The sequence below is a fragment of the Gopherus flavomarginatus genome, chromosome 1 (genome assembly GCF_025201925.1).
Source record: "Gopherus flavomarginatus isolate rGopFla2 chromosome 1, rGopFla2.mat.asm, whole genome shotgun sequence".
Classification (NCBI taxonomy): Eukaryota; Metazoa; Chordata; order Testudines; family Testudinidae; genus Gopherus; species Gopherus flavomarginatus.
This window is the reverse complement of record NC_066617.1, coordinates 365,396,835-365,415,956: the sequence shown is the minus strand read 5'-3', so window position 1 is coordinate 365,415,956 and position 19,122 is coordinate 365,396,835. Positions and strand designations below refer to the sequence as shown.

At 51.0% G+C, this 19,122-nt stretch overlaps 1 protein-coding gene across 8 annotated transcripts in view; it reads left to right on the top strand.

Moving 5' to 3' along the window:
• Window positions 1–19,122, top strand: part of ARAP1 (ArfGAP with RhoGAP domain, ankyrin repeat and PH domain 1) — a 154,019-nt gene that overhangs the window by 53,905 nt on the left and 80,992 nt on the right. For all 8 annotated transcript variants that reach the window (XM_050943979.1, XM_050942533.1, XM_050943209.1 and 5 more), the window contains 3 exons: window positions 1,277–1,425; window positions 6,565–6,635; window positions 8,687–8,790. In XM_050943979.1, coding sequence (XP_050799936.1) covers window positions 1,277–1,425; window positions 6,565–6,635; window positions 8,687–8,790 — 324 coding nt within the window. The remainder of the gene's footprint in view (window positions 1–1,276; window positions 1,426–6,564; window positions 6,636–8,686; window positions 8,791–19,122) is intronic.

Here is a 19,122-nt window from a genome sequence, read left to right as displayed (position 1 = left end):
TGAAATAAAAAAGATGAAATTCAATAAAGACACACACAAAATACCTCATCTAGGAAGGAAAAATTGAACACACAATTACAAACTGGGGCGTAACTGGATAGGAGGTAGGCCTGCTGAAAAGGATCCGGGGGCTATCATGAATCAGAAATTGAATGTGAGTCGATAATGTGATGCAGTTACAAAAAGGGCTAAAATCATTCTGGGGTGAATTAACAGGTTTATTGTACGTAAGACACAGAAGGTAATTGTCCTGCTGTACTTGGCCCTGGAAAGATGTGGACAGATTGGAGAGAGCTCAGAGGAGAGTAACAAAAATGATCAAAGGTTTAGAGAACTTGATCTAGGAAGAAAGGTTAAAAATCTGGGCATATTGAGCCTTGAGAAAAGAAGACTGAGGGGGGACCTGGTAACAGTCTTCAGATCTGCTAAGGGCTGTTCTAAAGAGGACAGTGATCCGTTGTTCTCTGTGTCCACTGGAGGTAGGATAAGAAGCAATGGGCTTAATCTGCAGCAAGGGAGATTTAAGTCAGAAGTCAGGAAAAACCTTCTAACTCACAGGATAGTTAAGCTCTGGAACGGGCTTCCAGGGGAGGTTATGGAATCCCCTCACTGGAGGTTTTTAAGACCAGGCTGGACAAACCCGTCAGGGCTGGTCTTGGTTTGCTTGGCCCTGTCTCAGCGCTGGGGAATAGACCTGAAGACCTCTCGAAGTCCCTCCATTTCTGCGGTAGGACAGCAGGTCAGGTGAACAGGAAGTGCGGATAGCAGTGGCACCTTGTTCTGGGCAGCTCCTTACCCACACTGTAATGTTCATGCTGTTGGGGGCTTTGTGCTGAATGTGGTATTGGAAGGGCTCGTGGTGGTCGTCCGTCATTAATGGGGGTGGTTTTTGATGGTGGTTAGCGGTGGGAACAGGGACAATCCCAGCTGTCTACAATTTGGCTGTTAAATATTCTTTTTCCTTGAGGTTCATTGGAAGTCTGTCCTGGGAGGTGACCCATGGTGATCTCATGGTGATGCCTCCATGGTTTGCTGAGCCCACCTGAGCGCTTGGCTCTTGCACAGTGCAAAGGCTGTGATTCTAATCCCCGTGATCCCAGTGCAAATCCAGTGTCGCTCCTTCCACTTCAGTGGAATGAGTCCAGGTGTCCGCTGGCATCAATGAGATCAAGATCTGGCCCTCGATTTTTAAGGCAGCCATACAGGGAAGGGAAGGAGGGGGATTCGGGGAAGGCTTGTGTCTGCGTTAACGTGAGATCTTTCTTTTTCTTTGCAGCTTTCCTGATAGAGAGGAATGCCAAGCCCCTGAGCTGGTGCCTATTGTCCCACCCCCTCTGCCTCCTGTCCTTCCCCCTCTGAAACCACAACAAGAGAGCCCCCCGGAACTGCCTTCCAGACCAGTCGATCTCCTCCTGCCGGAGTTCGGTGAGTGTGTGTCAGGGTTAACCCGCCCCTTCTTGAGTTTTGCATTAGTGCAGTGAACTGGGCTTCCCTAAATAACCTTTGGGCCTTGTGCTGTTTGTCCCTCCGTCCGTCCATCCCATTCATTGCAGCAGCATCCCAGTTTTGCGTGGGTTGACCCTGGGGAATTTCACGGGTTGCAAGATCAGGTTTTGGGTGCCAGGAATCCTGACAACGTCACGGGACTCGACAATGGCTCTTACACCACGTAGTGATGGTTCTGAAGCAGGCCTCTCCTAGCATCTCTCAGTGCAGCGCCAGGGTTTAGTTGGCCTAAAATCACATAGAGGATTTTATCCCAGGAGATAGGCGAAAAAGAGGGCCAGCAAAACAACGTTTTGTCAGGAGAGCAGACAAGAGGAAAGGGAGTCATTTTTATTATCATCTGCTGAATTATCCCAGAGCATCCAGCAGTTGGATTCAGCTTTGCTGTCTGTCTGAGAATTAAGCATTGCTTCTCACAGCTTCCATCAGGGGCTTCTGTGACCCAAGAACCAGGTAGTGCCGACTGTTGGAGGGGCACAGAGGGGCTGCTGAGAGTTACAGGAATCTCCTGGGCCTGGTCTGTATGTTCTAGTTCAGGTGTAGGCACCTATGGTACATGTGCCGAAGGCGGCACGCGAGCTGATTTTCAGTGGCACTCACACTGCCCGGGTCCTGGCCACTGGTCCGGGGGGCTCTGCATTTTAATTTAATTTTAAATGAAGCTTCTTAAACATTTTAAAAACCTTATTTACTTTACATACAACAATATTTTAGTTATATATTATAGACTTATAGAAAGAGACCTTCTAAAAACGTCAAAATGTCTGACTGGCACGCGAAACCTTAAATTAGAGTGAATAAATGAAGACTCGGCACAGCACGTCTGAAAGGTTGCTGACCCCTGTCCTAGTTCAACAAAGAATGTCATGACGTCTCAGATAAAAGCTGAGGTCACCCTGGTCATCAGTGTCACGGAGAAATGCCAGTAAGGATGTTATGCCAGGGGTTAGGTATCTATACTGAAAATTGTGTTCCTAAGGTCTGTGCCTGGGGAAAGGCGAAAAGCAGGTTTTCTGTAAGGGAAGAGATGTTTATCTATCCAGTTGTTTATGTGTAACTTCAGGATTGTGTCGTTCACAATGGGCCTGCTGCTGCCGGTCTGAACCAAATGCTAGTGGAGGATTGTAAAAACTTCAGAGAGAGACAAGTAATAGGAAAAAGTAAACAGGGGTGGGGGTGGATTCTATCTTAAAATGCACATCAGATGTTTGCTGTAGTATATTTGGGGGGACAAAGAAGGCACCTTGTCATTCTTCACCTAGGAAGTGAACAGCCAGCGAGCTGGCTTCATGAAAGAGGAAGTCGCAGCCAGACTTCACTGAAAATGCTGGAGAAAACTGTGGTTGAGAGAAGCGTCTCTAGAGAGGAGGGTAACCTGTTAGTTAAGTTTAGTTTCTAGAAAACGTGTTATGATTTTGTTTGGGATGAAACAATTTGTTTCCACTGTCCCTACTCACAATCCCTTGAATCTCTGAATAAATGCGTTCTGGTTTTCCCTCTGCATCTAGCTCAGGGCTGTGGTGTGGAGCGAAGTGCTGGTTCCAGGTTGAATCTGACAAGCTGGCATGTCCTGTTCCTTTGGGAACAGCCCACCTGGTAATTCTGTGAGTGTCCAGTGAGAAGGGGCTAGGTACTGCAGGGAACGCTCTGAGGCCGCGGGCGTTGGCATGTGCCTGCAGGCATGGCTTGTGCTGCCAGAGGCTGGTGGTTTCAGGGAGCTGACCCACGGCAGGCATAAACGAGGTGCCTTTGCACTAAGGGCAAGTGATGGTGAGGTGCCTCACGTCCCTGGAAGAGCAGCAAAGAATCCTGTGGCGCCTTATAGACTAACAGACCCTGGGTACCCCGGTGGAGCATCACAGCTACTTTAGACTAGGAGAGTGGAGCAATTTCATCCGCAGCTGCTGAGCAAAGCTGGATGAGATAGACAAGCCTGGGGACCAATCAGCAAGAGGCACTGACAGCTTTGCAGCTGCCTTGCATACCTGCCATCCAGGGCTGCCCTACAGACCAGGGTCAGGCCCACAGGTAACCTGAGCAGAGGGAAAGCTGGAGTGGGAACCAGCAGCAAAGGGGTTAAATCTCAAAGTAAAGGGGAAGAAATACTGCTCATGTCTAGAGCACGGGACTAGAACTCAGGACTCCTAGGTTCTATTCCCTGCTGTGCCACTGACTCACTATGTGACCTTGGGCAACTCTCTCAACTTCTCTGGGCCTCAGTTTTCTCCTATGTAAAATGGGGGTTGTGATACTTCCCTTCCTCTCTAGGGCCACATCAGCCCTTAGTTCATGAAGCTGAATGAGGCCTAATTAGTTAAACTCTCTGCAAATTAGTTACATTCTATAGTATCATTAAACTCACAGGCCTGCCTCTCACCAGCTGTGTAGCGTTAGGGTATGCCAGAGGCAGTTTAGTTTTTACTGCTTTGGAAACCCTCTGGCAACTCGAGAGGAGACAGGTCTCAGCTGTGGGGCCTAGAAAGGGGCTTCTTTATTGAGGCTGCTGGACACACCCAGGTCTTCTGGCTCCCTCTGGCTCCCAGACTGACAGACGGAGGAGATGCTGCCCCGTGTGGCTGCACAGGGTCTCCCTACATCCTGGCCTGGACTTAGCAGTCATGGAAGCAATGGCTCAGAATGCTGCATGCTGCAGAGGAAATATGGCAGCCGTTGTAACTGGGTATCGGTGCCTCTTCTGCATTGCCGAAGGAACAACGATGGAGGAAACTGGTCGTAGTTCTCTCCTGAAACCTGGTGTCCCAACAAACTCCTGCCCTAGGAGAAGAGGCAGCTGTTTCTCTGTGTGCATATAACTGAGACATTCCATTTCCATATCACCTGTCACCCAGAGTGCTTTATAGTCTGCCTGTACTGGGATCGCTCACCAAGCGCTGAAATGCAGCCACCTCTGGGCTGGGAAGCATCAGCCACTCTGCAATAGCGGTGTGGGTAGCAGCATAGGATAGCCATGTGAATATGTACTTAGGACCCCGGGCAAGATTGTGCCTGGGTGACTAGCCTGTGCCAGCGGCCATGCCCCAGCGGCTACCCTGCTGTATATATCTCTGTCAAAGCTCCAGTCACACCTCACATTGCTCTGTAGACTCAACTGAGGAGGGGTAATTAAGGGGGGGGGGTTTCTCCTATGAAACAGCAAGGGAGGTTGGAGCCACTGCACGCTGTGGAATTTGGCATGTGTGCCCTGCTCGTGCAAAGACAGCCACGGGCTCTTTCAGAATGGCAAGTGGTCAGGGCCTTGTTTTTACAGCTCATTTGTTCGAATGCTCGAGTCTAAACAGTGCTTCCTGCTTTGGGTGTTCCAACAAGAAATAACTCAGGGGGCTAGCTCCCAGCCTCGAGCATCCCAAGGACCCAGGAGAAATTCTCCTCCTTCAGAGGCTGGGGTACTGGGAGACACAAGGCATGGCTGATTTACCGAGGGACAGATTTGATACTGTAATAACCTCATATGTAGTTAGCTTTGCCAGAAAGCAGCCACACCTGCCTCTAGAATCCGGGTGACCACATAGCAGTGTTTAACGCTGGCAGTTAGCACCCTGGTTCCCATAGCTCTCGTTCTTTATAAAGGTTAAATAAATGGCCCATTTGTTTTTCTCTCCTGGCTCTTACCTCCCTCCTGTTTCTGAATGGAGTCTTTGATTCATTGCATTGGACAATTAGTGCTGGCACTCAGGGGCTGCACCCACTTGCGATTTGTCCCTGCAGCGCCAGTCCTGTCTTCAACGCTCCATCAAACACTAGCTCAGCATATTAGCAAAGAAAAAACTCCTTTCAGAATTACTCTAGAAACATAAACTCCTCTGGAGCAAAATGAAAAAAAGGAACCAGCAGGATGTACCACTACCCTTTCTCATGGTCTCGTCCTTCCATAACCTTGCCTCCGTGACAACTGTCTGTCATTCCTCCTCTGTGCTCTGTCTAATTTAGGGTTCAATCCTGCAGTTCTCAGACAAAATGCCCACTGATTTCCGGTTCAGGCTCTTAGGAGAGGGATTCAAATGATGCGTTAATGGGAGTGTTGGACGTAAGACACAGGAGGTCAATCTACTCGGCACTGGTGAGGCCCCCGCTCGAGAACTGTGTCCAGTTCTGGGTGCCACATTCTAGGGAGGATGAGGACAAATTGGAGAGAGTCCAGAGGAGATCAGTAAAAATGATCAAAGGTTTAGAAAACCTGACCTGTGAGGAAAGGTTAAAAATACTGGGCACGTTTAGTTTTGAGAAAAGAAAACTGAGGGGGACCTGAGAACAGTCTTCAAATCTGTTAAGGACTGTTCTAAAGAGACGTGGATCAATTGTTCTCCATGTCCACTGAAAGTAGGACAAGAAGCAATGGGCTTAATTTGCAGCAAGGGAGATTTAAGGAAAGCTTTCTAACTCACAGGACAGTTAAGATCTAGAACAGGCTTCCGAGGGAGGTTGTAGAATCCCCTCACTGGATGTTTGTAAGACCAGGCTGGATAAACCCCTGGTCAGGGTTGCTCTGGGTTTATATGGTCCTGCCTCGGCGCAGGGGGCTGGAAATGGTAAGCTCTCGAGGTCCCTCCAGCCCGACACTTCTGTGACCTTGTGATGTGTAAAGCCCCTGGGTGCTGTGGGAATCAGAGGGGAAATGAGTGCCGCACTGCCCCACAGCAAAGAGCAGAGAGTGCTGGATGACAGCTTTTGCACGGTGTGACCTTCAGAAGCCGTTCACAGAAAGCCTTTTCCCAACCCTAGTGTCGTTCATGGAAGGGTCTCGGCATGCTTGGCAAAAATTAGCCTCATTTTACAGATGGGGAAATTGAGGCACAGAGAGAAGTGCTATGGGCAGGGTCATCCAGGGGGTGTGTAGCAGAGCCCAAACCACCTGACCCAAGTGCCCTCCCGCCAGACAATGTTGCCTCTTGCTGTGAGAGCTGTGTTGCTGCCTGGCTGGGTGCAGGAACAGGCACTGGAAAGTGGTTGACAGGAGCACAGCAATTTTGGGGTGCGTGCTCCCTGAACCCCCTTTTGAATGAACAGTGTTTCTCAGCCTCCCTTTGTGTCTCTTCACAGACGACTCTGATTATGAAGAACCCCCGTGGGAGGAGGAATTGGCAACTGCTTCAGGAGAAATGAGTGACAAGGTTGGCTCATAATACAGTGCAGAGTGTCTGGGCTTTTCGGCTCTCTCAGTGGGTTGGTCTGTCTGTCTGTCCTGTCTTCCATTTTAAAAGACAAGAAGAGGGAAAACAGCCCCAATGTTGTTTGGAAAGGAGAGGTGGGGTGAAAAAATCAGATGATCCCATTAACTTTATACCGTGGCATTCATTCTAAAGGACCAGAGAGTGTCCAGGGCTTGGACACTCACTGCTGAAATGCAACCAACTCTGGTGTGGAACGCAGCAGTTGTTAACAGCACACAGCAACGCTGCACAATGCTTTGGGGCAGGAAGCGAAGAACACTGCATCTAATTGAAACTGTAGCGGGATTTGAGGGAGGCAAATTTGTTACCCAATTTTGTCTGTGGCACAGGGGATAATGCCTGTCTAACACTCCTGCCATTGACGGGGTGAGTTAGGACTTGAAGGGACTTAGGTTGCTGTTGGGACAGGAGAGCAGAAATGCTGCTTTCAGGGGCGACCCTAGAGAGCATGAGGCCCAGCTCTACGTTTGATGGCCACAGCTGATTCACAGAGACACGTTTCAATTCTGTCTGTTCTAATGCCAGCCCCATGGGCTCTCGAGTTGCAAATCAGAGGCAGTGCTGAGGGGTGCCAGGCTGCCAGAGCTGGTGACAGTAAGAGGAGCCTAAACACCTCTGAGGATCCTTGCCTAGGTCCCTGAATAAATGCACCCTCGATTCAGTGTGAGCTGCCTCTGGTGTAGTGACCATCAGTTTGTAGTGGGGGTGTGTGGACATTTGTGCTGAGCTGGGCTGCTTGTGTGCATGTGTGTCTGTGTCTGTGCATGCTCCTCTCCGCCAGAGAGGAAATGCAGAACTTTTCACCAAAGCCCAACGCAGCAGTTTGGATTTCTGTAAATGAAGTGCCCGCAGCCAACCCCTACCTCCAGCTGCACTTCCCTGTACTGTGAGGGCAGTGCATGCTCTTCTGAGGCTGGGGAGAGGCGTGGGGCGGGGCAGAAAAGCTAGGACGTTGGAGGGGGGCTATCAGTTACAGGCACTGGCCTTTCCTTTCTGGGAGCTTGGGTTCAGGAATGATGTGCTGTGAGTTTGGTCTCCAGCTAGATCCATCTCCTCCTGTAATCACAGTCTAGCACAACTGGCCACCTCTGTCTGAGAGAGGCCCAGGGCCGGAATAGCAGGGGCGCTGCAAGTCGGGATTGGTGAGTATTGGCAAAGCTGAGTGGGGACCCAGGACTGGCATAGCAAAGGGGCTGCAGGTCAGGAGTGAGGGGCATCCGCAAAGCTTTGTGAGAGAAGCTTGTACATCCTCTGTCTCTAGCAGGCCTGGCTTTTTCTGAGCCCCAGATTCACGCCAATGAAGGAAGTAAACCTGAGTCACTCCTGGAGGCGACGTGTGAACCCATGGCGTGCACTGTCTCACTCTCTGAGTGGATCCTGGCTGTGCTGAGGACGTTCCCCACATTGTGTGTCTGTGGAGCTGGCTGGGAAGGGTGTGTCTGTGCAAATGTGCCGGGGTGGGGTGGGGTTTGTGCTCACAATGGCCCCGTCTCCTTCCTGTGCCTCCCCCTTTGGGCTGGGTAGTCCCCCAGGGGACTCAGCCTCACCCATCAGCTAGACCTCTGGCATTTCCCAGAGCTGATCAGTTTCTCTTTGCTGCTCTGCTCTGACACGTGGTGTGTCTACACTGCCATTGCGGGGCGTGGGCGCAGCGTGTGTAGACGTACTTGAGCTCACGTCACTTTAGCCAACTCACATACAATGGCAGTAACGCCGCGGCAGCGCAGGCTTTGGCGTGGGCGCACAAGCCCACTTGGAGGAACCCAGGGTAATGACGCAGGCGGCGGGCCGGTGCTGCAGCGGCGTCACTGCGGTTGGGACGTGAGTTAGCGAGATGCTCGTGCAAGCGCAGGTCTGTCTGCATGAGCAGCAACGTGGGCAGAGCATTCAGGGGTGCGGGACTGCTTCATCCTGGCCAGCCCTGCTGACAGCAGGGAACTAGAGACAGAAAGGGCTGCTCCGCGTCAACTTCCCTGTCTCTATCTCTGCAGGACGATGCCGAGACCATGAGGGGGCGGCTGCGCTCGGAGCGCGTCAACAGCCTGTTCAGCGAGGACGAGCTCATTGAAGACTATTACGACCAGCCAGCTGCCAAGTAGGGACCCCTCCTCCTGCTCTTGCTCCTGTGTGTGTGCATGTGTTCTTCCCCCTTCTGTGCTTCCCCTGCTGTGGTGAATTATGGAGCCAGGGAGGGACCGGTCAGGTGGCTGACAGCAGCCTCGGAAGGGAGGCAGTGCCGAGCATTACACAATCAGGCCCTAGGAGATCTAGCCTGGGCCGGCAGATCCTTGGCTACTTAAAAGCATCTTGTTTCTCACGCGAGCTTGTTATCCGCATTACTTTGGGCCAGATGCTGCTCTGAGTGACGCTGGTGTAAATCCGGAGCCACTCCTCTGAAGGGAGTGGCGCAACTCTGAATTTACCCTGGCATCGCTGAGAGCAGGATCTGGCCCTTTGCATTTGATTTTACCCAAAGGACCCGGCCTGGCTTCGGCCTGTCCTACCGCAGGGATCACCATAGTGTCCACCACTGTGCAGGTCTCTGCAGACTCCCCTAACCCTGAGCAGCTCAGAGCCAGTCACCCTCCCCTCTCCACACATCCCTCCCTCCCAGGCAGGCTCAGGCTGCTGGCCGCCCATTCAGCAGATCTGACCACAGGGGCAGCAGAAGCCCTGGCTGGTGTTGAAAGGGAGCCTCCCTGCACCCTGAAACCTGCAAACAGCTAAATGCTGCATGCTGTGTGCTGTTCTCTTGTCCTGCCTCCCGGCCCAGGCCAGGCCCTGGGGGCACTAGCAAACTGGAGAGGCCTGGATGGTCGGGCTGCCTCCTTGTGGAGTCTCTGCTGTGTGTGGCCTGCAGCAGAGAGGTGGGGGCGAGGATTGGGCTCGGCCTGTGGGGGTGCTGAGCACTGCAGGAGAAGGGGAGGGTATGCAAGTCTCCGGTGATGGTGGGAGGAGATTGAATGTAGGAGCCCTGGGAGCAGACGGGAGCCAGAAGGAGGGGGAGAGGGAAGCCTGTTGCAGGGCTGGGATGCTGCTAGTACTGAGACCAGCCAAGAGAGACCAAAACAGCTTGCTAGTCCTTGCTGCCGAACTTGTTAGCAATCCTGTTCTCTTTAATTTGATTCCATTTAATTCACTTTGGAAGTGAATTCAGCTAAACTGAATTAAAGTCACTTTAATTCTTTAAAATCACTTTAATTCAGAGTAAGAGCACTTGCACACGGATTTAATGCTGTTTAACCAGTCCGCTTTAAATTCACACCTTTAGTTAATTTGAATTAACTTTCCTGAGGCCACATCTGCAGTACAAACATATGTTGACTCAAGATACGTCAGCATACAGCCACAGCAGTCAGTACATTGTTTGTGAGTATGCATACTTGGCTCCTTGTTTTACTGGAGTATGTACTTCGAGTGCTTGTATCGATGCAGAGTGTGGTGCACTATGGGTAGGTATCCCACTTGCAACTTGCCACCATCCAGCGCTCTGTATTTTGGGAAGTTTTGACAATGCATGATGGGATTGAAATGAGTTGCACAGCGGTGACTGGGAGCATGGGGTCACGGAGTCCCCGGGCGATGCTCTGGAACTGCTCCCCACAAAGCCAGTCAGGACTCTGGGGAGCCTCCTCTCCCTTGGAGCATTCAGCATATGCCCCTCCGTGTGCTTCCCCGGTGGGGTCCTGGGGAAGCCACAGGGTCCTGCACCCCCACTTCACACTCCGATGTGACTCTTAGCCAGCCAGTAAAACAGATTTATTTAGATGACAGAAACACGGTCCATAACATGTCTTACTGGTACAGACAACAGGACCCCTTTTAGTTAGGGGCCCCCAGGGAGGTCTCAGCCGCATTGGGAAGCTGAAGCCCCATCGGGGCGTCCCTCTCCATTTCCCTGCCAGCTTCAAACTGGAAACTCCCCCCCCCAGCCTCTTACTCAGCCTCCCCCCGGCTCCTCCCCCAGCCTTTGTGTCCTTTGTTCAGTGTCCCCGGCAGAGGTGTCACCTGGCCTTCAACCTCCGTCCTGGGTTCTCAGGTTACATGCTCAGTTATGCTCCCTTCCCCCAGGCAGACCATCCCAGTACACCTTCCCAGGTCAGTACTCCCCACTCAGCATTCACATAACACAGCAAGAACATTCCCACTTTGTCACACATGGGGTCAACTTCCCAGTTTGCAACTGTCTCCAACCCATAATGGCATCTGTATCTCATAATTTTTGCACCTTTCTGCAAAACCCCCAAAACCCACACAGCCCTTCTTGCTGTCTGCCATCTCGACAGAAGCAAGGAGCCTGCAGAGCTCTGCACTATTGTCATGAGCGTCGCAAGCATGGAGCACACGATCCTGGAGGGTGTATAGAGCTGCAAGAAGAACCAAACGAGTGGGGAACATGACGATTTCTTGGACGACAGATGGCTGTGGCACATAACGAGAATCGATTCAAGGTTGTTGGGGGTGTTCCTGGAGCAGCTGCAGGTGGTGGAGCACTGCTTCTGCGTCTGGGAAGCAGGTGGGACTGGTGGGATCTCATTGTAATGCGGGTTTGGGATGACAAGCAGTGCCTGCTGAACTTTCAGATGCACAAAGTTACATTCCCAGATCTCTGTGCTAAGCTCACCCCTGCCTGCTAGCGCAGGAGCACCAAAATAAGAGCTACATTGACAGCGGAGAAGCGAGTGGTGATTGCACTGTGGGAACTTGCAATACCAGATTGCTACTGGTCAGTCAGGAATCAATTTGGAGTTGGGAAATCCACCACGGAGACCGTTGTCATGCAAACGTGCAGGGCCATTATATGCCTCCTGCCTCGCAGGACTCTGACTCTGGACAATGTGCAGGACATAGTGGATGGCCTTGCAGCTAAGGATCCTGAACTGTGGTGGAGCGATAGAGGGCATGCATACTCCTATTTTGGGACCAGACCACCTTGCCACTGACTAGATGAACACAAAGGGCTACTTTCCCGTGATTATGCAAGTGCTGGTAGATCACTAGGGAAGCTTCACTGATGTCTGTGTTGGACAACCAGGGAAGGTGTGTGACGCTCGCATTTTTAGGAACACAGGCCTGTTCAGAAAACTACAAGAGGGACCTTTCTTTCCCATCCGGTGGATTACCACTGAGAATGTTGAAAAGTCAGTGGTGATCCTGGGGGACCCAGCTTACTCCTTGCTCTTTTGGCTCATGAAGCTGTACACCGGCCACCTCGATAGCACCCAGGAATGATTCAGCTACCAGCTCAACAGGTGCAGAAAGACAGTCAAATGTGCTTTTGGTTGTTTGAAGGGTCACTGGTGTTGTTTAATCACAAGATTGGACCTCAGTGAGAAAAAGATCCCAGTGGTTCTAGCTGCCCGCTATGTCCTGCATAATATCTGTGAAGCAAAGCGGGAAAAGTTTCCATCAGGGTAGAGGGCAGAGGTGGAGCAGCTGTCTGCCGACTTTGAACAGCCAGATACAAGGACTATTAGAAGAGTGCAGTGTGGAGCTATGTGACTCAGGGAGGCTTTGAAAGACTATTTTAACAGTGAGCCAGAGCAGTGTGTGTTGTAGTAGTGTGTTCTGCCTGGCCCTGCCTGACAGGAATCCTACAGCGATTGCTGTATATGTAGGAATATAACATTGTCAGTGCACCTGTTAATTTTGTTTGTGACTGATCCTATGAGTTGTGCAGAGCACTCGGAAGTATTTGTTGTGAACTAATAAAGATGAATTATGTTCCAAAGAATGGAATTTTATTCTGTAACAAAATCAGTGCAAAAAAAGGCCAATTTTAAAACAAATAAATTTAAAACTTAATAAAATCAGAGAACAGAAAGTACGAAGGGGAAACCGTGGCCTTCACAGGTCAGTGTATCTGAAGCTGTGATTGTCTTTAATGTCCTCCCTGACATGTCCTTCGTAATGTGCTTGTTGCAAGAAAAAAGCCATGAACAACAGGCACCTCTCTACATAGCATTCGTACCTACAAAAGACCTTTGACACAGTTAGCAGAAATGGTCTATACTGTCTATACAATTTTTAATCCTGTTAAAAATTGGCTGTCCACAAAAAGTGCTTTCCCTATGTAAGGAGTTCCAGGAGGGAATGAAGGCAACTATCCAGGATGAAAATGAGCCATCATCTGAGTTTAGCATTGATACTGGCATGAAGTAAGGCTGCGTCTTAGTGCCAATTGGCTTTGGCATCTTCTCTATTCTTCTTAAGTATGCTTTTGGAAATGATCTAATACTAATTGAATTGAGGATGGATGGCAGCTTGTTCAACATCAGACGATTCCAGAACAGAAGGTATGTCACCCAGTTGCTCTTCGGGATCTGCTTTTTGCAGATGACGCTGTATTCATCTCTAACTCACCTGATGACTTGCAGATCATGATGAATAAGTTCTCCGAGGCATGTATCAAGTTCGGCCTGGGAATCAGTATCAAGAAAGCAGTTGTCATGTCATGGGGCACCAACATCCCACCTAAAATCTACATCAGTAATGAAGCTCTGGATAGCATGGATCGCTTCTGCTATCTTGGCTCGACTCTAATCAGCAAACTTTAGCCTGGATAGAGAACTTGATGCCAGAATCTGCAAAACCTCTGTCACCTTTGGCAAACTTACCTCACGTGTCTGGAACAACAAGCTGCTGGCCCTGAATATCAGGCTTGTGGCCTTGGTACCCTCCCTTATGGCTGCGAAAGCTGGGTCACAGGAGTGGAGAATGAACAGCTTCCAGTCTTGGAAAAATCCTTGGAGTCACTTGGGACCAATGAATCATCAATAATGAGATCCTAGAGAGAACCAGCCTACAGTCTATGCAGACTACACTAGGTGATCGCAGGCTTCGCTGGCTGGGACGCACGGAATGAGTCCCTACAAGCCTCAAGATCGTCTGTTGAAGGCAGTGCTGTCTGGCCAACTCAAGACCTGCCTGCGATGCAGAGGAAGGCCAAAGCTCTGGTACAGCAACCAGGTCAGGTAAGGTCTCAAGAAATTCAGCATCCTCCTGACAACCGGGAGAGCCCTGCCCGCATCCACTCCATCTGGAGAAGCCGTGTCAAGGCTGGTGCAGTCATCGCGAAGAGCCATCAGGAAGCAGAGTGTGCTCCAAGCTCCATCTGACGAGTGGACCTGTAGCCGCTGTGGGAAGGTTTGCTGCTCATGCATTTGGCTCTTCTCCCACACCTTTGTCAAGTGCCACTGACGGACTGGCTTTGTCGTGTTTCCTTTCATCTGTCAAGATGTTGGATGGCCACATAAGGCAGGGGTAGTGCGCCGACCCCTGACGCCATGTGAATGTGGCGGGAGGGCACAGGGAGGTCCCGATACTGAGTTCTCACTAGGCTGCAGAGGGAGGTGAGCCTGGGACTGTTGAACCTGCAGGTCCACCAGAGTCTGCAGCATCTGTGTGTGCTACCTGAGAAGCCCCATTAGGTCTTGGTGCCTCTCACTCCGTTTCCTGCTGGCTCTCCCAGGCCTTTCTCCTCTCCACTCTCCCCTTCTCCAGGCTATCCACCATGTTCATCCTCTAGGCCCTGTGCTCGTGGTCCAATGCAGTGCTGGCTTGTAGGGTCTTATTGAACATGTCATCCTGAGTCCTCTTCTTTCTCCTCCTCATCTGGCTCGGGCGTTCCACGGGTGTGGAGAGGCAGACCCTGAAGGCCACAATGGCAGCAGCTGAAAATAAAACACACAGAGGTATCATTGTCAGCGTGATTACTACAGAAAATGAAACTTAAGATGCCAAACTCACTCTCCTAAAGTTTTAAGCACTACATTCTCACTTCTGCTTGGGATTTCCAGTCACAGCACGAGACCTGGTGAGCACGGCCCACCAGGGACTGGGGAAATGAGGGAATTGCTCGGTTGCATGATTGCAGCGATATTGGGAAATAGCACTGAATACTGGCACCGTTTCCCTCAGGCATTGGTGGTTTCAACTGATACCTCACTTCTGAAGGCCACAAAGGCAGAGAGAGCACAGCTAATTCTTTCGTGGGTGTCTGGCTGGTGAGTCTTGCCCATGTTCTCAGGGTTTAGCTGTTTGCCATATTTGGGGTCGGGAAGGAATTTTCATCCAGGGCAGATTGGCAGAAGCCCTAGGGGGTTTTCGCCTTCCTCTGCAGCGTGGGGCACGGGTCACTTGCTGGAGGATTCTCTGCATCTTGAAGTCTTTAAACCACGATTTGAGGACTTCAGTAGCTCAGACAGAGGTTAGGGGTTTGTTACAGGAGCGGGTGGGTGAGATTCTGTGGCCTGCGTTGTGCAGCAGGTCAGACTAGATGATCATAATGGTCCCTTCTGACCTTAAAGTCTATGAGTCTATGACTCTATGATGCTGTCACCCCAGAGCCGCTGAGGCCCGTGTGCTGCTAGCCTGTGCACACCAATGGTGCCTGCTGAAGTTACCGCTGGGCCTTGTGGGAAATTTTCCTACCCTGGAGGAAGAAATAAGGCAGCCCTCCCTAGAAACCTTCAGCAGAGGATTGCAGAGTACCTCCATGGACGTTTCATTGAACTCCCTCAAGAGGATTCAAGAGAGATCCCTATGCACATAAAGAAACAGCTCTGCATGGCCCCCCCCAAGTCCAGAGGGAAATGAAAAGCAGATAGCAACTCTGCCTCTCTTGGTTGTACCACTAACTCTCCCAGCATGAGTAAATTAATAAGTCAGAAGATGTGTTCTGCTGCTTTGGGGGGAGGGACTCTCCCTGTAATTGAAAATGTATCTACACACGTACCCCTGCGTCGGGCTCGCCTGTGCTCGACTGTGGGGACTGGCTGGAGTGCGGTGGAGTCAAAAACAGGCCCTGGCTCTCTGGTGGCTGGATCCCACAGTTGCCTGTCCCCCATACTCCTCTTCCCCTTCCTCACCCACCACTTCCTCCTCCTTGCTGTTCATGGCACAGGCCTCTGGCTTGGGCTCCTTGGAGGCGTCAGTGTGGCAGGTCTGCAGCTCAGCACCAGATCGATTATTGGCCTTCTGGTCTGCCTGCCGCAGCTCCTTGGCTTTCACGGGGCACTGCAGCTGGGCCCTGTTCCACCCCTTCTCCTGCATCCCCGGAGCAATCTGCTCATAGATGTCGACGTTTCTGTGGCTGGTTCGCAGCTGTGCCTGCACAGCCTCTTCTCCACACAGGCCCAGGAGATCCAGTATCTCCTGTCCACTCCCAGCAGGAGTGCGACTGCAGCTGGCCAGCGGCACTCAACAGTGGAGAACTGCTAGGTGTGCTCGCCAAACCAGGCCGCCAGGAAAAGGAATTGCAAAAATGTGCAGAACTTTAAAAGGGAGGAGAGCTTCCGGTTTCCGTGACCCCTGGGCAGCGGAGTTCACAATTGTGACCAGAGTGGTCAGCACTGGGCATTGTGGGACAGCTGCTGGAGGACAGTTAGGGTCAATATAAGGAATGCAGTATCCGCGCATGCACTGCGTTGAGCTAAGTGCATCCACTGAGGCTGTACGCTGCTTAGCGAGGTGGTGTTACTATGGCAGTGTAACAGGGCGCTTATGTCAGTGGGATACTAACTGAAGTGTAGACACGCACAACTAGGCCGACATAAGCTGCCTTGTGTCAATCTGACTTTGTCGTGTAGACCAGGCCTGAGTTTCCCTGTGTAGACAAGCCCTAGGACACTGGCTTTTATGTTGGCCCCCGAAGTCTGACTAGACCTGGGTCAATACTGCAAAAAAGCTGTCTCCGCCATGGAAAGCTCTCTTGTGCTACTAACCTGCTCCCGAGTGAATGGGGCTCACAGAAGGCCTGCACAGGGGGGAAAGCGTCATGTATCTGTATGGGCCTGAATGCTAATGCCGGATGGGTGGGGGTAGCTATCCTATGCTGTGTGTCCACATTGTGCCAGGCAAATTGACCCCAGTAAACAATGAGTGTCTGTTGTCTAACCCCATCCCTTTCCTTAGGGGGAGGGGGAGCTCAGTGGTTAGGGTGCTCACCAGAGACCTAGGTTCAATCCCTTGTTCTGTCCCCAAGTGCTTTGCAGAGGAGCAATGTGGCTTGTCTTAGGCCACACCGCTGGCCAGTGACGGGAATAGAACTCAGCTCTCCTGCATCCATTGTCCTGTCCACTAGGCTTCGCTGCCGCTCTCCCATCCGCACACTGAAAACCACGGCCAATGGAGAACATCGCTTAGTTATATGCCGTGAGCAGGGGGAATCACTAAGATGGGTAAAATAATTTCCCATCGCCCAAGTAATTTGTGGTCTTAATGAGCAACTGAGAGCAATTTCACATAATGAAAGACCAGTTCATTTATTTGCCAGATTCATTTAGCTGGGAAACAATTTCTGGGTGTCCTCTGTAATTATAGATACTTTGTGTCACTTTGGCTAAGCTTCTACAGAGAAGGAAATAATTCCCCAGAGTAAAACCTATTGGCGTGTCTGTCCATGTGTCCCACATCCATCTAGACGTGAGCCTGAGCTGCATGGTTTGGATCTGGGTTTAGACGTCCGGATTCAGGTTGCTGGGCTGCTCCATTAAAGGGAGAGGGTGTGATGCAAAGCCCCACTGAAGTCAGTGAGAATCTGTCCCTTGACTTCCCAGGCCTTTGGATCAGGCCCCTAGTAGCTAGTTGTGATGCTAGGCTTTGGGTGTACGTGTCTCTGGAACTCTGTGGTGTGTGACACTCAAGGCTGTGAGGGAAGGAGGAGGTAGGCAAGTTGATGTGATTGTGGGAGGCATCTGACTAATGCCCCCGCCCCCTCCGCACTAGATGTTTGGAGTGTGTTGTTAACTGGACCTTGAGTCTTGGAAGGATCCGTATTTTCCAGTCAGTTTGTTTTGCTAAACTTCCCAAACTAGGTTACACAGCTTTAAAGTAGTGAAGGAAGCACTGCCACTCTGCCTGCATGCGCTAATGCCCCCAGCCTGCCCTGTGCCATTGCTGTCGGGTTAAACACATTGAGGGGAGGGGGGCTGCAGCCTGCAGGAGACTAGCTGCTCTCTAGTTCTGTCAACACAAAGGCCACTGCAGAGGGGCAGTAGCCCACACGCCAGTGGCAGATTGGCAATGGGTGAAGGAGATGTTTGTGGCCAGCTCACTGATTCAGGCCCATGCCCAGACAGTGCTCAAGGGCTGTTGGGTAGTCCAGGCCTGCAGGAAGCTGGCTGGAACCATTAGCCTAATAAGGCTATAGCGTTAGGCCCTCCCTATTTTTTAGGCCCTACTGGTCATGTGCCCGACGAGGGGGGAAATTGCACAGGCAGCCAGCTGGCAGCCAGCTGACAGCCAGCCGGTCTCCTCGCACTGCAGGATCACACTGCCAGGGAGCCAGTTAACACTGGTGACTGGACACTAAAAATCAGGTTACCACGGGAACCCGTGCCAGCTGTGGGTGTAGTTTGGGCAGGCATTGCCCCCCTCAGCATCCCCCAACCCAATTTCTCTGGAGCTCTGCTTTACTGTCAGGGAGGGAAGAGGCTCCCTCTGTCCCTCTCCTCTACTGAGGCTGGCAGGCAGCTCCAGGACGCTACCTCCTGGGTCCTAGTGCCTGTCACCGTCATCTTGTGTGTGCTGGGTCCCGTTTCTGGACAACTGGTGAGTGCCTGTGTGGGGGCAGGGCAAAGGGGTGGCAGAGGGAAGGGGCAGTGTTGTTAGACCCACAATAGAGGGGCTTTTATGAGACGGGGAGCAATCCACTTCGTAACAGGCGATGATAGACTAGCTGAATGGGCAAAAGGCAGGTTCTGTCCATTGGCTGGTTCTCTAGCAGTTCAATCCATCATAAAAGGACCTCACATTTGATTTCTTTTGAGTTTCATTCCAAAAAACATAAAGCTAAATCAACCTGAAGTTCGTCCTCATTTTTCTGCCCCAACTCAAGCCAACTTCCTCCCCGAGTGGAAAACGGTGGGTGAGCCTGGAATGTGATTCGAGAAGCGAGTGAGAACACAGGCCAATCCCTGCTGACTGTCACCACTGTGTAGCCTTATTGACTTCTCTGGGGAGAACAGAGTTTTGCTCAAGACTAGCTTTTGGTCCCTTCTGCGTTTTCACACGGGGTATAAATAGAATCTCATTCACTTTCCTCCCCTAAACTTGAAGGGAAAAGAAATAAGTATGGTCTGCTTGATTTACACATGCAAACAAACCAGGAAGCTCTCCCTACATTCTGCATCAGCCTTAAACAAACACCAGATCTGAGGTAACAAAGGTGTCACTGCAGCAGTTTTGGTTGGACTGTTCTTTTGAAAGATCCTGAATGGTTCTTTTAAGATGCTGATTTTCAGTGAAGTCTATTTGTTCAGGGGAGCAGAGAACACAACAGGGAATAGCTCTGTTTTGTCAACTCCTAGTCATTCAAAAGCTGAAAGGCTTTAGATTAAGTTTGTTTAATGATCGGAGGGGTCGCTGTGTTAGTCTGGATCTGTAAAAGCAGCAAAGAATCCTGTGACACCTTATAGACTAACAG